The sequence below is a fragment of the Cyprinodon tularosa genome, unplaced genomic scaffold (assembly GCF_016077235.1).
Source record: "Cyprinodon tularosa strain WSP-4 unplaced genomic scaffold, ASM1607723v1 ctg1355, whole genome shotgun sequence".
Taxonomy (NCBI): domain Eukaryota; kingdom Metazoa; phylum Chordata; class Actinopteri; order Cyprinodontiformes; family Cyprinodontidae; genus Cyprinodon; species Cyprinodon tularosa.
In genome coordinates, this window is record NW_024038173.1 from 51,842 (window position 1) to 69,280 (window position 17,439).

Consider the following 17,439-nt stretch of genomic DNA (forward strand, 5'->3'; position numbering starts at 1 on the left):
GCATTCACAAGCCCATTTCTCCTTGTGCATGCTCTGTTTAAAAGTTGCTGTTTGTGGTGTTGGTGTGCGCGACCCATGTGTGGAGGCCTTGGTCCTCGGCGTGGCCAACCCGGGTTTGGGTCCGGTCTTGTGGTCCTTTGCTGCACGTCTCTCCCTCTTTCTTGTGCCCCTTTCATGTCAGACTACTGTACAGTGGCAAGCCACTAGTGCTGCAAAAACCTAACAAAATACCCCCAAAAAACTAATTGCATCTCTCATACAAGCTTACTTTCCAAAAGAAGATTTGCAATTTTTTCCAGTATTTCAGAATCACCACCAGTAAGTGAAAATTAAATGTAAATCCCTTTATTGTACCACAATGGAGAAATGTAACTCTGCATTGAACCCATTGAACCCTTAGGGAACAGCGGGCTGCCATTGTGTGGCACCCGGGGAGCAATGTGGGGTTAAGGGTCTTGCTCAGGGACCCAGAGTGGAGGCTGTGGGGATCGAACCGGGTATGTGCTACCTTCTCAGAGCACAAGCGCACTGCTCTAACCTCTGGGCCAACACTCGAAATGGGGCGAAATACGTAGGACAGCATTACCTAAACATATCATCGAAATGATTGACAATTAGGAGGACCACTTATTTTGATGATCCACCCGGAAAAAGAACATCCTCCACTATACCTTTAATAGTTTCACTCTTAAAGACTGAAACATGTGTAAACATGAAAGCTAAATGCGGTTAAAATTGCAGTTAGATTTCTCTACCATGTTCACACAATGTGCCGAGTTCAGCTTCGAATCTCACAAAGTTCTAGTTGATTCTGTGGGGTTTTAAGAAATTATTAAGTAAGAAACTGATGGCTTAAACATGCTGTAGATCAAACCAGAGGTATTCAGAAATAAAGGGGTGAATCTGCTTCTAAACTGTCAGTAGCAGTAATATTTGACAGTACTGTAAAAATCATGCCTGCCCCATAACAGATTTCTTATGCTTTTGGTGTCTCTCTTAAATGTTTCAGATCATAATGACTTTAATATTAATTTATAAAAACTAATAAAGCTAAGCATAAATCAATAGCTTTTATACCATGAAATCCCTGAATAAATACTTTGCTTCCAGGGATTTAGAATCACTGCAGTAAATACAGCCACAAAACAAAGGAAGTTAAAATATGTTAAAAAGAAACTAATGATATTCTGATCTAAATAAAATCAATGGCAGATAATAAACAAAGTAACTGACATCCTTCTGTCTGGAAACCACTGCAGAGAACCAGTGGTGGACCTGCTGAGAGACTCTCCTACCATAAATGCTGCATAAGCCCATCAAAGACTCATAAAGGACGACATAAAATAACCCAGATTAAGATCTGAACAACTGCAGGCCTTATTGGTCTTAGAATTTATGATTTAACAATAAGACAGGGGGAATGTGCAGAAAGGGCCTACCTTGGAGACTTCCAGGGCTAAAACTACTGCTGACCAGACAAAGATCTGACTTACATAGCCTATAAAATACCACTCTGAGATCAATAAATAGTGTTGCTGATGTCATCTCCCACAGCTGCTTTGCTCCTTCAGTTGCTGTAATTAATAGGTCAAGGAATTTCTAATCTGTTTGGGACTTTTAAAAACACTTAAGCGATGCAGCAGGACCATTCATAGAACAGAAGCAAGTCCACCTAGGGAGGGATTCGTAACATGATTAAGATTTTATAATGGTCTAGTCAAAGTAGAACATTCAATCAGTTCAATGTTGCTGTGGTATACCCTTAAAAATGCATGTTTATCATTTTTAATCCCCCTGCTTGTGGCTGATTTAAAACAATCCTGCAAAGTAGAGCTTGTCTTTCTTTTCAAAGCTGCTTCATAAAAAAATCTTATATAATTATAAAACTGACTTTCTTGTTAAACCTATACAAATTAATTCTACCTTTCCCCCCCCCCCATAAAGTGATAAAAACACCTACCAACCAGGCTTTATATGCAAAAACCCACAAACACAGCAGGATCTCGCTTGAATCATGCATCTCAGATCAAATGGGAATAAAGCTTTACCACAGTAACACTCACCTCCTTGTTTGCTTCCTCCACCATGAAGAAGTCATTGGTTCCGTCCGCCACGGTGAAGGTGAAGCGGTCTTTGAGCGAGTTGGAGCCGTCGTGGTTGTAGCTGATGCGGTTCTGGTAGATATCCTCCATGGTGAAGGTACTGGTCTGCCGGTAGTGCCGGCCATTGCTAGTGCGTTCGATGGTCCCGTGGCGAGGAGGCTGGACGACGGTGAAGATTATGTACTCGGGCTAGAAGTTAAGGTTTTTGTAGGGAAAAAAAGACATAAGAATAGGTTTTTAATATTGAAATGCTACGATGTGCGATGTAGAAATGACACTGATGCCTGATTTGTGGCGTTTCTGTCATGTAAAAAAAATAGGACACACTTTGTGCTAAGTTAAGTAGAGGTATACATTTAAGTCCTGAATTAAAAAAAATAAATAGTAAAAATAAAGATCTATTTAATATTTACTCTCACCCTGAATAAAATAACACACAGGAGCATCACATCCCGCACGCATGATTAGAGCATCATATGACGCTTGCATGATGAGAGCATCATTTTTCTGCTATTTTCACTCAAATGAAAATGGATTACAGATTAAGGAGGTTTGAATCAAATGAAAGCTTCCAATATGGCGAGGTTTGGACGTCAAAACAAGCCTACCCTGTTAGCATAGCATACAACTGCTGCAAAAAAGCATGGAATTAATGTGGGGACTCGGAATGTTAAGTGTTCATCATAACAAACAGAGAATAAAATGAAAAATAATTAAAAACAGAAAATTAATTAAGTAAATTTTTTTTTTAAATGATAATATTGCAGGGCTGCACAGTGCTGCACTGGGTACCAATATTGCCTTGCAGTAAGAATGTTCTGGGTTAGATTCCTGGCCCGGAGTCTTCCTTAGGTGTAAGTGTGTGTGTGTGTGTGTGCATGGTTGTGTGTCTCTATGTTGTCCTGCAACAGACTGGCGACCTGTCCAAGCTCTACCCCGCCTCTCGCCCATAGACTGCCGGAGCTAGGCAACGCCCCACCATGACCCTGACAGGACTAAGTTGGAGAAGATGGATGCATAATATTGAGAATGATCTTTCATCACACAGTATCTATACCTCTACATAACAGTTCAATCTAATACCATTTTAATCTGACTTCCAGATGTTTTTAATTACTTTTATAATTTATTTATGTGGGATTAATAGATTTTATTTAGGAGATTCACTTGTTAATCCCACAGGGCTACCGAGATTTTCTAAAATAATAACTTAAAGTACAGCTCAGAAATCAGATCAGTTTGTTTTATCGATTATATTGGTAATTATTTAATGTAAAGATTTTTTTTTCAATTAATTCATAGTTAATAAAAACAAGCATTTGGTAAATTGACCTTTCTAAATAAACATTTCTAAATATATATATTTACAATATTTAAAACCATCTTTTTACCTCTGTATCTTCATCAGTGGCTTTGAGTTCAAATTCAGTGATGGTCTTCCTCACACCTTCTTGGACTCTCATGCCGGGGACCTGGAGCAGCGGCAGCGAGTCGTCCACTGGTTTTATGGTGATGTAAAAGGTCTGAGCAACCTGCAGGCGAGCAGCAGTTTATCAATGATTGTTTCTTCAAAACTAAACGCATCCAATGTCAGTTCTTGCTGAATTCTAAACTAGCAACTAATTTGAAAAATCTTTAGTTTTATTTTAAGATTTGGTTATAATACCCAATCGTCAGCCTTTTTACACGTAACAGTGAGGACAAGGGAGAAAATGATCACACGTTCTTTTGTTAGGCAAGTATTATTGCTTATAAAACTCAAGCAAATAGCCGATGATACAAACAGACCTAAAGCTCTGCAAAAACGGACAGTTTTCTTTTTGTTTTTCTCAAAGCAGCAAACGCTAGAACAATGTTGTTGTTGGTAGTTTTCATACTTAACAATAACTCAAGTGCAGAATTCCCAGGATTTATTCATAGGTTTCTCCCTCTGCAGCACACTCTTCCTTTTTTGGACTTCAGACAAGAATACATTTCAAAATATGCATCACAAACAGTTTGAGAAAACTGTCAGACCTAGAAAGTTTGGTCTTAAACATATCCTGACATACGTATATCTTCTGCAGAACTTTTGTGTTTGACTCCAAGACAAATTGAAGTGAGTGTGCTGCAGTGGTACAGACCTTTAAGTTCTTGTGAAATATTAAATGCTCTTGTAGCCCAGAAAGAAAGAACCAATAACTTGCAGCTTATATAATGTTATATGACTTGTAGCTGGAATGGGATGACTATTATATCTCTAAGATTATTAATAGAGATAATCAGTAAGTTAAAAACTTGGAATGTGCTAATATTGACATTTAAGATAAACTTTTAATAAAATACAACACCAACTCAGCACATCTCTTGAATGTCTGTGTTATACATAAACATAGATAAAAGGTAATTTACTCAACAACTATAAATCACAATATATGCTGAATCCCCCCCCCCCCCACACAAAAGCCACAAGCCTTTAGACTGCAGCAGTGAGGACAGGTGAGAATATAAGCCTAATAATAAGAAATTTGAAATTTCTGTTGTTTTAATGATGATGATTTTTTTTTAAATAATACCCAATGAAACCTGTTTTTGTAGATAGTCTGATAAAAACAATTTTTGTAGGTACAGGCTAATAGCCAATGTACAGTAGCTCCAAGCATTTAGCCTTTAGCACAGAAAAATAGTCAGGTAAAGAGCTCTAATCTGCTTTTATTTATATCTCAGGTTATTGCTCATTCCAGGCAGAAGTGGATTAGGTGATTTGCTGTAGATCCTTGTCCTGCCCCAGAGCCAGAATGCTACAAGATGGACCCTGACTTTCATTGAGGACCTTCTGGGAGAGGCCAGAATTTATTGTTCCATCAATCAAGGAGGTCCCTCCAAGTTTGACACTACCACCGCCGTGTTTCACTGTGGGGAAAATTTCCTCTAGAATATTGGATATTCCGTTTGATCAAGATGTTTATTGGAAACTGTGAAATGGGTCTTTGTGATGCTTTCTGGAGAGTGCTGCTATGGCCTTACTGATCACTGTTAAGTCAAATACAGACCATTACTGGAACAAGCTAGGTCTACATTCTTTCAGATGTGATGCTGGATTTATTGTAACCTCCTGCAGGAGTCATCAATATACTATTGGAATTATTTTGGTCGGCCACCCATTGATTGGGGGGGAAGGTTCACCTCTGATTAATGGCTCTCCCAGTGATTAACTGGTATCCCAAAGCCTTTGAAATAGCCTTGTAGCCTTTCCAGGATGACTCATACTAATGACTCTGTTTCTAATCTGGCCACCTTTATGTTTTTAAATCAATATATGATGTGTCATGTTTTTTTAAATCTTTGAGCCTACTTCATGTTGTCCCTAAGTTTCTCTTTCTGTGATGTTAACAGGTTGAGTGGCAATATTGAAAAACCTAACCGAGATTTTGTTCATCTGGTACTAAAATATTATTAATGGTTTTAAACATTTGAGAAAGACATAAAAATGTCAGAACCAGTCAAATAAACATTAGAATAATTAGTTACAATTTTTCTATAGGTAAAATAAATGACTCAAGACAAGGCTTCTAAAACATCTCTGTTTATTTTCCAATAGGTAACTGAGAATAAGTGTAAATGCACTGAGCCATCACTATAGCAACAAAGCTGAGTACCCACTCAAGTGTAAAGGACAAATGACCTTTATCTCATGTTTCCTTTCACCTCAGAGATTTTCATTAGTATGAATATTAAGGCAAATTTATGGACGAGGCAAATTACAATATGGATGCTGCTGTGCAGATTTATTAGCCTGAACAGCTTTGCTGTGAGATGGATTTGATACAGGTCAACAAATAAAGTCTCTAAGGATTAGTGAAAACAATGACTCATGTTGAATGAAAAGCATGAAGTTTATACAATCCAATTTATTGCAGCTATTATGTTATCAGCTAATGTGGCAGGATACTGACATCTTCACGGTTTGATAGGTGTTACTGGTGTATAACTGTAGTGATTTAACACTGCGTCTACACTAGGGTGACCAAACGTCCGTATTTCATGTCCTGTCCCGGGCGTCCCGGGTTTTTTTTTAGAAAGTGAGGAAATGCCCTGATTTTTTCGACGCTGCGTGTGACGTAATCCCTGAGCCGCGTCAGTGCGGGCAGCCCTGTTCTTAATCAGAGGCGCTGTTCGAAATCCTGGGCTGCATCCTCCAAGGACGCGGTCTACCTAGACTGGATCCTTCGAAGTCCTTGAAAATAAGGAGACCGGAAGAGTTTAGGCTGTGAATTCGACCAGGTCTACCCTTCAGCGGGTTTTACCGCCGTATGCTCTGTTGCTTAGCAACCGTGAAAGTTGACACACAAAGCAGGAAAAGAATGAATACCGAGGTTTTCAAAACTGTTTGTTTATTTATTTCTTTTTTTAAAAGTTAAAGCGAACAAAGACTACACTCACAAGAATACAGAGTGGAATAAAGATTCCAACCACCGGGAGCAGGAACCAATCAAATTAAATGTAATGATAGAAACCTTAGTCAGTTAAATAACATGCTGCTGTCATTCTGCACATCTCTGATGTTGCTGCTATTTTCAAATTACTGTAAAAATGTCCATAGCTGCATATTGATTATTAATTCTCCAGTTTTATATTGTTAAAACACTTTATAGGATTGTATTGTTTATATTTTAACTCTTCCCTATTATGTTATTCTTAGACATTTTTCTAAGGTCCACATTTGTGTGACAATTTTTAATAATCTTTCTGCTGCTGTAAATTTGCCCATTGTGGGACAATAAAGGGATTTTCTATTCCATAAAAGGGTTAGAAATATATAAGTAAATCTAAACAATGTATGTACAAAATATATTTGCAAAATCTCTAATATTCAAAATCAAAAAATACTTAGTTAAGCATATTGTGCAAAACAGCAATAAAAAATTTAACTCCTATCAGATTTATAGTCCCCACTCTGCAGATGTATTAGAATCTGTTCTTAAATTCCAGCCAAACCCATTTACACAGTAACAGATTAAAACCTTTAGATAAATCAAACATTACCGCCACATATCTGACTCAATAACTGTTGGGTTATGTGCTGTATGCTGTTTATTTTTCATCTTTTTCTTTTAATATTTTTCACTCTGGGATGTGATGATGTCTACTTTGTGCATGGAGTGTGTCAGAGGGCAGTAGAGAGCCTAAGTGTTCACATGGTGTTCAGAGAGAGAGTAGAGAGCAAGAAGCTCTAGGTTGATTAGCCTTGGTTGAGCACCTGACGGGCCTTTTGTTTGTTTGCCCTGGGTGTGGTTGAGTCAGTGGAGCACAGAGACGCTACTGGTATGTATTCTACCTCATTTTCCCACTTATGTTCTAGTAAATCATGAAATGAGATTGATGATACTGATCAGAATGTTTAATTTAAGAAATTAGATGAGAAAATGAGAGAAAATAAATGAGAGAAGGAATGTTTAATTTAATTTAATCTGTATTATACTAAGTCTAATATAGAGAACTATACCTGTTTGCATGTGTGACTATGGTTCATGGTGGAACTAATATCTGTTTTGTTTTCTTTTCTTTGTTGAGGTTATCAACCTGCTTATGATTCAACAGAAAATGACAAAAGTCAAATAAAAGAAATGACTAAGTTGATCTGAGTTGTTTCCTGCATCCTCTGTGCCAAGCCTGGTCGAGTTCAGGCAGACAAACCCCAAAATAACTCGACAGTTGATAACCAGTAGTGTCTCTGTGCTCCACTGACTCAACCACACCCAGGGCAAACAAAACCAAAACAAATCCCACAATTGGCCCAAAAAAGACACCCTCTGACTCTCAGCTGAAGAGTCTGGTGGAGGTTAGGAGATTCAGTCACCTGGACAAGTTAGTAAATGTTGTTGCCTGGGTCCAGCGAGCTGCTAAGAAGTGGCTGAAAATTAAAGTGGAAGGCAGAGGACAACTGAAAGATGAATTACCTATGCTAACAGTGAGAGAGCAGGAAGATGCACTTAGACATCTCTTCCTTGAAGCTCAGGAAGGTGGGACCTTTCCAGTTACAGCTCTTAATAGACTGGTGGTATACAAAGATGAAGAATCTGGATTGTTAGTCTGTGGAGGTAGAGTTCAGATACTCACTGAAGATAAATCTGCAGTGCCAATAATACCATATGAGGCGTGGATATCTGTGCTGATAGCAAGAGAGGCCCACAATGCAAATCATGATGGTGTGGCAGGAACACTTTTCAGGATGAGAAAGAAGGCCTGGGTGATTAAAGGTCGAAGACTTGCAAAGAAAGTGGTTGACAGTTGTGTCATCTGCAGGAAGCTCAAAGCCAAGCAATGTCAGCAAGTTATGAGTGAACTGCCACCAGAAAGAGTGAGCTCCTCAAATCCATTTGAATTTACGAGTGTTGATTTGTTTGGACCATATGAGGTCAGAGACGAGATAAAGAAGAGGACTAAACTAAAAATCTGGGGGATCGTATTCTGCTGCATGGCTTCAAGAGCTGTTCACACCGATGTTGTCAGTGACCAGTCATCAGAAGGGTTTCTCTTGGCTTATCAGATATTCACATCCCTCAGAGGGCACCCAAGGAAGCTGTGGTCTGACGCTGGGACAAATTTTGTGGGGGCCAAACCTGCACTGAAGGAGCTCCAAAGTTTCCTAAATAAACTGAACAAAGCTGAGCTTGAGGTTAAAGCTGCAGGGAATGGAACAGAATGGTCGTGGAAGATCCACCCAGCGGACTCCCCCCACAGAAACGGAGCAGCAGAAGCAGCAGTCCGGTTAGTCAAAAGAGCCTTAAATAACCTTGGTGGTGATGGAGTCTTTACATGGGGAGAGTTCCAGACATTTCTCTTCATGGCAGCAAATTTGGTAAATGAACAGCCCATAGCTGCCAGAGTTCAAAGTCGTGAAGACCATGTGGAGTATGTCAGCCCAAACTCCCTCTTACTTGGTCGGGCCAGCCCAAAGGGAGATCCAGGAGATTTTCAGTTTGAAGGCTACTCGTATAAAAGACTCCAAAGTATCCAGCAAGAAGTCAGCAGATTCTGGAGAAAGTGGTGTGAGCTGGCTGGTCCCAACCTGTTCATCAGAAGCAAATGGCACACAAAGCAGCGGAATGTCACAGTGGGAGATGTTGTGTGGCTGGCGGATCAAAACGCTTTAAGAGGCCGATACAAGCTTGGCAGAGTTGTCAGTGTAAATCCTGACCAAAGAGGAGTCGTGAGGGATGTGAATGTGAGGACTTTTCCAAGCTACCCTGTTCCAATGAGTAAAGGAGGGACACTGCACAAGCAAAGGAAAAACACAGATAAACTCTCATCCAGAATCCCCTCCACCATCGTTCACAGGGATGTCAGACGCCTGGTGGTTCTGCTTCCTATTGAGGAGCAACATTAAGAGACAATAGTGTGACCTCCTTGGGTTCATTAACCAGGAGCTCAAGTGGGAGGTGTTGGGTTATGTGCTGTATGCTGTTTATTTTTCATCTTTTTCTTTTAATATTTTTCACTCTGGGATGTGATGATGTCTACTTTGTGCATGGAGTGTGTCAGAGGGCAGTAGAGAGCCTAAGTGTTCACATGGTGTTCAGAGAGAGAGTAGAGAGCAAGAAGCTCTAGGTTGATTAGCCTTGGTTGAGCACCTGATGGGCCTTTTGTTTGTTTGCCCTGGGTGTGGTTGAGTCAGTGGAGCACAGAGACGCTACTGGTATGTATTCTACTTCATTTTTCCACTTTTGTTCTAGTAAATCATGAAATGAGATTGAGGATACCGATCAGAATGTTTAGTTTAAGAAATTAGATGAGAAAACGAGAGAAAAAAAATGAGAGAAGGAATGTTTAATTTAATTTAATCTGTATTATACTAAGTCTAATATAGAGAACTATACATGTTTGCATGTGTGACTATGGTTCATGGTGGAACTAATATCTGTTTTGTTTTCTTTTCTTTGTTGAGGTTATCAACCTGCTTATGATTCAACAGAAAATGACAAAAGTCAAATAAAAGAAATGACTAAGTTGATCTGAGTTGTTTCCTGCGTCCTCTGTGCCAAGCCTGGTCGAGTTCAGGCAGACAAACCCCAAAATAACTAGACAATAACCTTTAAAACAACTATTTTCATTCATTTCAGACGGAACTATTCACAGAGTTGTATTATATTAAACTGAACTTCCAATTTTCACCACTGTTCGGGGCCAAGTAACATTTCCTCTGATCACGGAGCAAATCCCGATGATGAGACATTATTTCTTTTATTGTGCTATTTATTCATTACAGGAATTGTTAAGCATTTTTAGTAAATACATTTTGAATAAAATTATTGTTTGTTATTGGAGTTATTGCTGTTGACTTTTACTGAAAAGCATATTTAATAAATCAACTGTAAATATAATGTTATTGTAGGATTACGTAGGCCTACGTTAAGTGAGTGCATGCCACAGACATCTCTATGCATGGGAACAGAGAAACCCCCCCCCCCCCCCCCCCCCCCCCAGGTGTCCTGGCTTTCCCAAATGAAAATATGGTCACCCTAGTCTATACACATTAAGTGTCTAGATGTATACAAAAATCCCACTTCAGTGACTTTCCAGGTTCAAATATTTGTTTTTAGTATTTGTTATTTGTAGCATTTTTTCATATGGTTGGATCAAAAAAATAAAATAAAGTGGTTTTTTTGTTGTTGTTTTTTTTACTTTAGTCAGAATCAAAAAGAATATTTCAAATACATGATTTTTTATTTTACTTTATAATGTTCTAAAACTGCAAGGTTATTAGATGAATGGAGATGTGGTTGGATTTATTTAATGAGCATAGTAATTCTTATACAACGCTTGGATAAATTATATAAAAAATGCAATAAGAAACCCAGTCATGATAATGAGACATTGAAAAAAAAAGACTGTTTCCAAATCTTAGAATAAAAAGTGTTTAAAATCACTTTGAGACCATTTTGATATTTTACAACCCTGGTTTCCCAGATGTATTTGAATGCAACAGAAACAGCAGAAGTTAGTGAAAGCTTGGAGTTCTCTGCGTTTTGGCTTCACTTTTTTAACATCCCCTGGGGAACCGTGTACGGTACGTTTAGTTCCCAGCTAAACATTCTGAATGTGTTCAGGCACAGAACAAGGCCGTATTCATTTAGTAAACATGCGTACTGAACCGACAGGGCTGTACAGATACTTTCAGTATCAACCCAATAAATATTATTGAATTCCACCAGCAAGTATCACTAACTTTAAGACAGCTTAAAAAAAACAACACAACAAATTATTAAATATTTAACAAATTTAACTGTAAGCTCCTAATTTAACCAAATCCTAATCTATATGGTTCAACTTCAAATGTCACCCGAGTTATTTCTATATCTCATATCCCAAAACTTTGTGTAAAATATTCTTTGGACTGAGGAGATGGAAGTTTGAGTTTTTTTCTGGCGTGCTTCTCGTTACTTCTCCTTTAAATTGACACATGAGGTCATAAAAAGATCAAAAAGTCAAACACGGTGATGTTCTTTGTTGCTTCAGGGCCTGGTTGATAGGAACCTTACTGTATCTCCATGATCTCTACGGAAATATGGCGAGAAATCAGTGACTGTAAACTTAAACTTCTTTATGGAATACTCAAAAGCCCACCAACAACTCAACATCTGCATGTAGAAAATAAACCCATAAGGCTTTTTGGGTTGATTAGTAAAGGTCCAGACTTTCCAAAGTGGCATTAATGAAATAATACTTAAAGTATATATATAAAAAAAATCCCCACCAAATAAGAAACAAAAAAAAGAGGAAATAAATGTTTGTTTGTTTTTCTGTAAATTTCTTCTCTAGCACCTCTCTCCTTATTTACCTCATTAGTGCCGTCGGACACAGTAAAGGAGAACTGGTCGGCGTGTTTTTCTTCTTCACTGGTGTGCACATACTGGATGCTGCGTGATGCCAGATCCGCCTGAGTGAAAGAACTGATTCTGGTACCTGGAGACAAGAAAGGCATTTAAAAATGATCAGCATTTCCCTATTTTTAGTTAATTCATGCAAATATCTTTGTCTCAGTGATATTTTTTTAGCTTGTTTGTGGTTTCTAAAGTTATTCTAACATTAAAAAATGGTTTATTATTCTCTTTATGGAGCCCTATTGGACTTATAGTGTGTTGAGGACCTGGAGAAAGCTTCAAATTCAGATCAACACAAATATTTTTGCAGGGGCGGGACCTGCAGGGAAACTGGGTCCCAGGGTTGCATAATATGTAGAAGTATAGTATTTAAGTTTTAATCTTTAGATCACAAACGAAGGTCTGTATCTGCTTAAAAATATCAGTAGATCGAGGTTTCTGATCAACTGGTGACAATATTTTTCTCCCGTTATGCAAATATAAAGAGCAGGAAACACGTTTTTATTCTTGGTCTGATTCAAGCTCTATTGTTTAAAAGGAATGTACAGTCAGATAGACGTCATATGAATGGATGTAAAGTCACTTAAGTCACCTTTACTTAAAGGTTGCTTGGTATATTAAAGCTGTGAAAAAAGCTGAATAAATTTTTTAAGTTTTAGGTTTTCCAAAATGATTGAACACAAGTATTTCAGAACTTTCTGCCTTATTGGAAAATATAGGGAAATTCTTGAGACATTTTTAATAATAATCTTGCATTTGTAAGTATTTGAATAGATCCTGGTTTGTTAGATCATATGTCTTTAAGTTCCTGAAAACTTTTCATTTTACTTTAATAATTTTACATATGGCTGTTTAATCCTTCTTTTTCTACTGTTTGAATTTGGAGTCATATTGGTCTGGTTTAATTTATTATGATAAGAAATCCATTTTAGAACGCCAAGCTCTGGTGAAGATTCTCAGTCATCCAGGTAATTTAAAAAAAAAGTTAAAAAACAAATCCCTGGACATTGTTTTCCAAGTTTGAAGACATTTAGCTTCCCATCCAGGAAGCTTTCACAATTCAAACTGTCTGAATTAGAGTTCCAGGCTTTATAGAGTAGCCTAACAAAAGCCTTCTTATGGCTTAGAAAACATGAAAATTAAACTGAAAGAAAAGGTCCATCCCTTAGCAAATGGGGAGTCATTGAGGTCTTTGTTGGCTTTTGTAACACGACACTGGCGTATGCCTCTGAAAAGGGAATCATTAGGGTGCCAATCTATAAGGCTGGAACTCAAAAGTGTGTAAAAAGTGGGGGGAGTGTTGGCCTACTGGTTAGAGCAGTGCGCTTGTTCTCTGAAAAGGTTTCAAATACCCGGTTCGATCCCTGATCCTCATCTTTTGCTTAACCCTACACTGCTCCCCGGATGCTGCACAATGGCAGCCCACTGCTCCCCAAGGGGATGAGTTAAATGCAGAGTGTATTTCCCCATTGTGGGGCAAAAATAGGGATTCACATTACACAAAAAAAACTCCAGAAATTTTTAATTGAGAAAGCGCACCAATAAATAATATATTTAATATATTTTTAATTTGGAACTGCCATTCCTCATCTTACTTTTGGTAGCTATAATGTATTGCAGCGTATTCTTGGTTGTTTTCCATATAAATCTCGATAGTCTATCCCAATTTACAGACCCTAAAGATGATCAACCAAAAAACCTTCTTGTAAGTTAACAACGTGAATAGACTAAGACAATAGTTTTTTCTTCTGGTTAATGGTTAATAATTCTGCTTGAAAATATAATCCTAATTCAAACCAAGAGGATTTCAACAGCCGGTCCAGATATTTAGTAGCCTGGGTGCCATTCCAAACTTAGTCCCGCCCACAAGTTTTGAGGTCGGGAAGTTCGGTCTGGCATTACTCCATAGTAGCGCGAGTATTATCGCCCACTCTCAGGCGATCCAATCAAATTGTCAGGGCGGGCTTTATACGATGATGGACAGATGATCAACAGTAACGTAATCAACCATGTGACCAAAGCGCGCTTGGGTGACAACAACAATGGCTGCCGCCGGAGAGTTGGGGTGAGTAGATTCTGCTATTAGGTCTGTTCTAGAAGATATCGACAGCAATTTAATTTTAAAAGAGGAACAGAGAAACGCGATCAAGGCTCATCTTCTTATTCTAGGCGTGCAACTGCACGCTTTGATTTTTGTTGACAACAACTATGCATCGCTTAACATACGTCACGCACTCCGTTTTTTTTATTGGTTGTAGGTCTGTCCAATTGAGTGCAGAGGCATTTTTTTTCCTGGTTCGTTCAAAACACGCCCCATAATCACAGCTCTATGGAGCAGTATCAGACTCATATTCTGACTAGAATTGAGTAGGACTACGTCAGGCTATAGATATTTAGCCTCACAGGTGAGCAAGTTAAGAACACCTGGTGATTGAGCAAATTGTTAGCTGAAATCATTTGACCAACATTCATATTATTGTTTATCCTTGAATGGAACACTAAATTAATTAACCATAATCTCTGGTTATAGTCATTATTTAATTCATAATCAAACCAGTAAAATTGTATAACATACATAAAACATTTAATATGTTCTCAAAGCTTCCTAATGTGCTGGAGTGACGGGAAAAAAAAAACCTCTACAGTAAAATGATGCTGAGTGTGTTATTGATGCAGCTCTGCATAAAAGTTAAATCTCATTTAAAAACTAAAAGGGCGAAACTAAATAGGGAGAATAAATGCATGACTGAATAAATGAATTAATACATGATAAATAGATTAAACTTGTTTGGCACTTTTCTAGTCAGTCCAACCACTCCCAGACGTCTACACTAAAACCTCCCAATCATAGAGCAACACAAACGCATATTCTGATAGCAGAATGGTAGCAGCTGGAGGAAGGAGAAAGCTGGAATCAAACCCACAACTTCAGGATTGAAAGATGACTTCCCATCCAAAAAAATCCCCCTAAGTAACTAACAGATAAATAAATAATCTATTTCCAAAACTTCTATTTGAGGGAAGTTGTGGTGAATATTCAGGTAAAGCAGGTTGGAGTCTTTGTTCACATATAAACAGATTCAACCACCAGATCTGACATCCTCAGTTGATTAATTAGCCTTTTGAGGTCTCTGGCTGCAGGAGGGGGGCATTGTTAGGGGCGTTCGGTTATCCTGACATTTCTCATACACCGACATGTCATCCCTCTGGAGCCGTCAGCTATCTCTGCACGTTAGCATGAAAATGACAGATGTATTGCAAGACTAGTGGAGATTCTCCAGAGATGCTACGTGTTTCTGAGGTAAAGAAAAGCTGGAAGAAAAGAAGGCTGATCAGCATGCTGTGTGTGCATACAGGCATCTGAAGTGTCCATTCAGCTGAGGCAGGATATAAGCTGATAATTACCCCTCTGTGATCCCAAGACGATTCAAACTTTCTGCTGCTTCATTTGTAATCCAACAATAAATCTTGATCTCTTTCCTGCTGTCATTAACAGAAACACTCAAAGCTTCAGGCTTGTTGAAGCATCGACACTGCAAGTGTTTGACATTTTTCAGCATGAAAACTGATTTCACAAACCTTTTCTTTTAATCTAAAAGTGACTTATTGTTTCAATGACAACTCTAACTTTAAAAAGCCTTCTGTTACATAAAGCATTAACAAAGCAGAGGCGTTACAACGTTCTCTAAATTAAATTATTTGACACCATGCAGAGAGCTTGCACTGCATTTAAAATTTGATGGAGCCAAAACTGTATAATTAGGGCAGGAAAACTTAAAAGATCTCTCTCTTATCTTTGTGCTAGACTCTTTGCCAATTCCAAAAACAGTAGAAATTAAAGCCACAAGTGGCATTGGGCGGCCCTCGCAGCTCGCACCGCCTGGTATGTTGCGACCGCGGGAACCAAGCGACCGCCGCCTTCTCGCTCCTCCCAACCCAGCAAAATGGGTTCCACGCTTTACCTCTGGACCTGCTGAGACAACCACAGCTTTGGTCAGGAAGGGTTAAACTAGGGACAAAAAAATGTTGCAGTCATTTTATTTGGTGGGTTTTAAAGTGATGTCACCACATGCAATGTAAGCTTTTAAGCTCTAAATTATAAATCTAAAACAAGCATCCTCATTTACATTTCCTCCTAAGTTTTCATGTTATGATATATGTTTACATTATTTTTTAAGGTTTTAAAAATGTATAGTTTGGCAATATGTCGACATACTATAAAAGATGCCTCATTAACCTATCACTCCTACTTTATAATTTAAAAGTTATTTTGAAATATCTATAGAATATAGATTGTTGAAGGATGGAGATCAGAAGGTAAGCTGGAGCAGAGCTCTAAACCATCACTAATAAGTTGTTTTAAAAAGGGTAATATTCCTTTTCTATGGTTTATTTACATGTAGAACATTTTTGTAGGCATGTCTACATTGATTAGATTGGCTATTTCACCCTGTCTACTTTTATGGGTAGGCTTAAAACTTCTCTTTTTGATAAAGCTTCTAGTTAGAGTGGATCAGGTTATCCTGAGGTATCTCTATAGTTATGCTGCTCTAGGTTTGGACTTCTGGAGGACATAGGGACCCCCATTTTATCATTTTATTTCATTCTCTCTCTATTCTTATATTCTACAGAATCTGTTAGTTATATCTCTAATGTTCTGATTTCTCTTATTTTTTAGAGTAGCTTTGCCTCGTCTGCTCCTGTTTGGCTGTGACTCCATCCTGGAGAGAAACATCAGATGTGCTGCTGCTATCAACAGTGTTGTCTGAAGATTGTACTGTTTTCCAGTGTAGTCTTGTTTCTCTGACTGTGACTGGCTGGATGTTCTCTTTTCATCCTCTATCATTGGAGCTGGCTCGGTGCTTGTCTGCCTGTTGTCTTTTGTATCTATGTTACTTTGTCTATGTATGCTGCTTTCTCCTTGAACCCAGTCAGCCTCTGCAGATGACAACTCATACAGAGTCTGGATCTGCATGAGGTTTCTTTCTGTTAAAACAGAGTTTTCCTCTCCACTCTTGCTACAAGCATGCTTGGTGTGAGAGAATGCTTTCCAATCAGCAAGTTTATCCTACCTCCTGGTTTCCTTACATAGAAAATGTAATTGTTTTGTTGTGAGTTTGCTCTCTATTAAATTAATTGAATTTATTTCAAATGAAATGGAGAAAATATAATTTTTTAAGCAAAATGGCCATCCTCATGTTGGCTTTGGACCAGCACTCCAATAAGCTTTTTTGTAGGTTTTTATGGGTTACATATGTTTTCAAAATGTCATAACTTTCAGTCAAAACATGGCTTTTTGCTTTGCTTTTGTTTGCTGTCAAATGACAAAGTTGATGCTCAACAAAGCCCACATGCATTTATTTGGAAATATTATTGTGATAAATTTTTAATTCAAAACACGTGGCCCATATATAGCAGTCATCCCCAAAGTCAATACTCAAAGGGCCAGTCCTGCAGGATTTAGACGTTTTCTC

The 17,439-nt window shown here is 38.2% G+C and overlaps 1 protein-coding gene across 1 annotated transcript in view; it reads right to left on the bottom strand.

The window, feature by feature from the left end:
* Positions 1-16,955, bottom strand: part of LOC119778599 (extracellular matrix protein FRAS1-like) — a gene marked incomplete at its 5' end in the record, with an annotated part of 55,982 nt that extends 39,027 nt beyond the window's left edge. The window contains 4 exons of the mRNA XM_038277919.1: positions 2,064-2,291; positions 3,494-3,634; positions 11,923-12,056; positions 16,862-16,955. Coding sequence (XP_038133847.1) covers positions 2,064-2,291; positions 3,494-3,634; positions 11,923-12,056; positions 16,862-16,955 — 597 coding nt within the window. The remainder of the gene's footprint in view (positions 1-2,063; positions 2,292-3,493; positions 3,635-11,922; positions 12,057-16,861) is intronic.
* Positions 16,956-17,439: the final 484 nt, after the last annotated feature.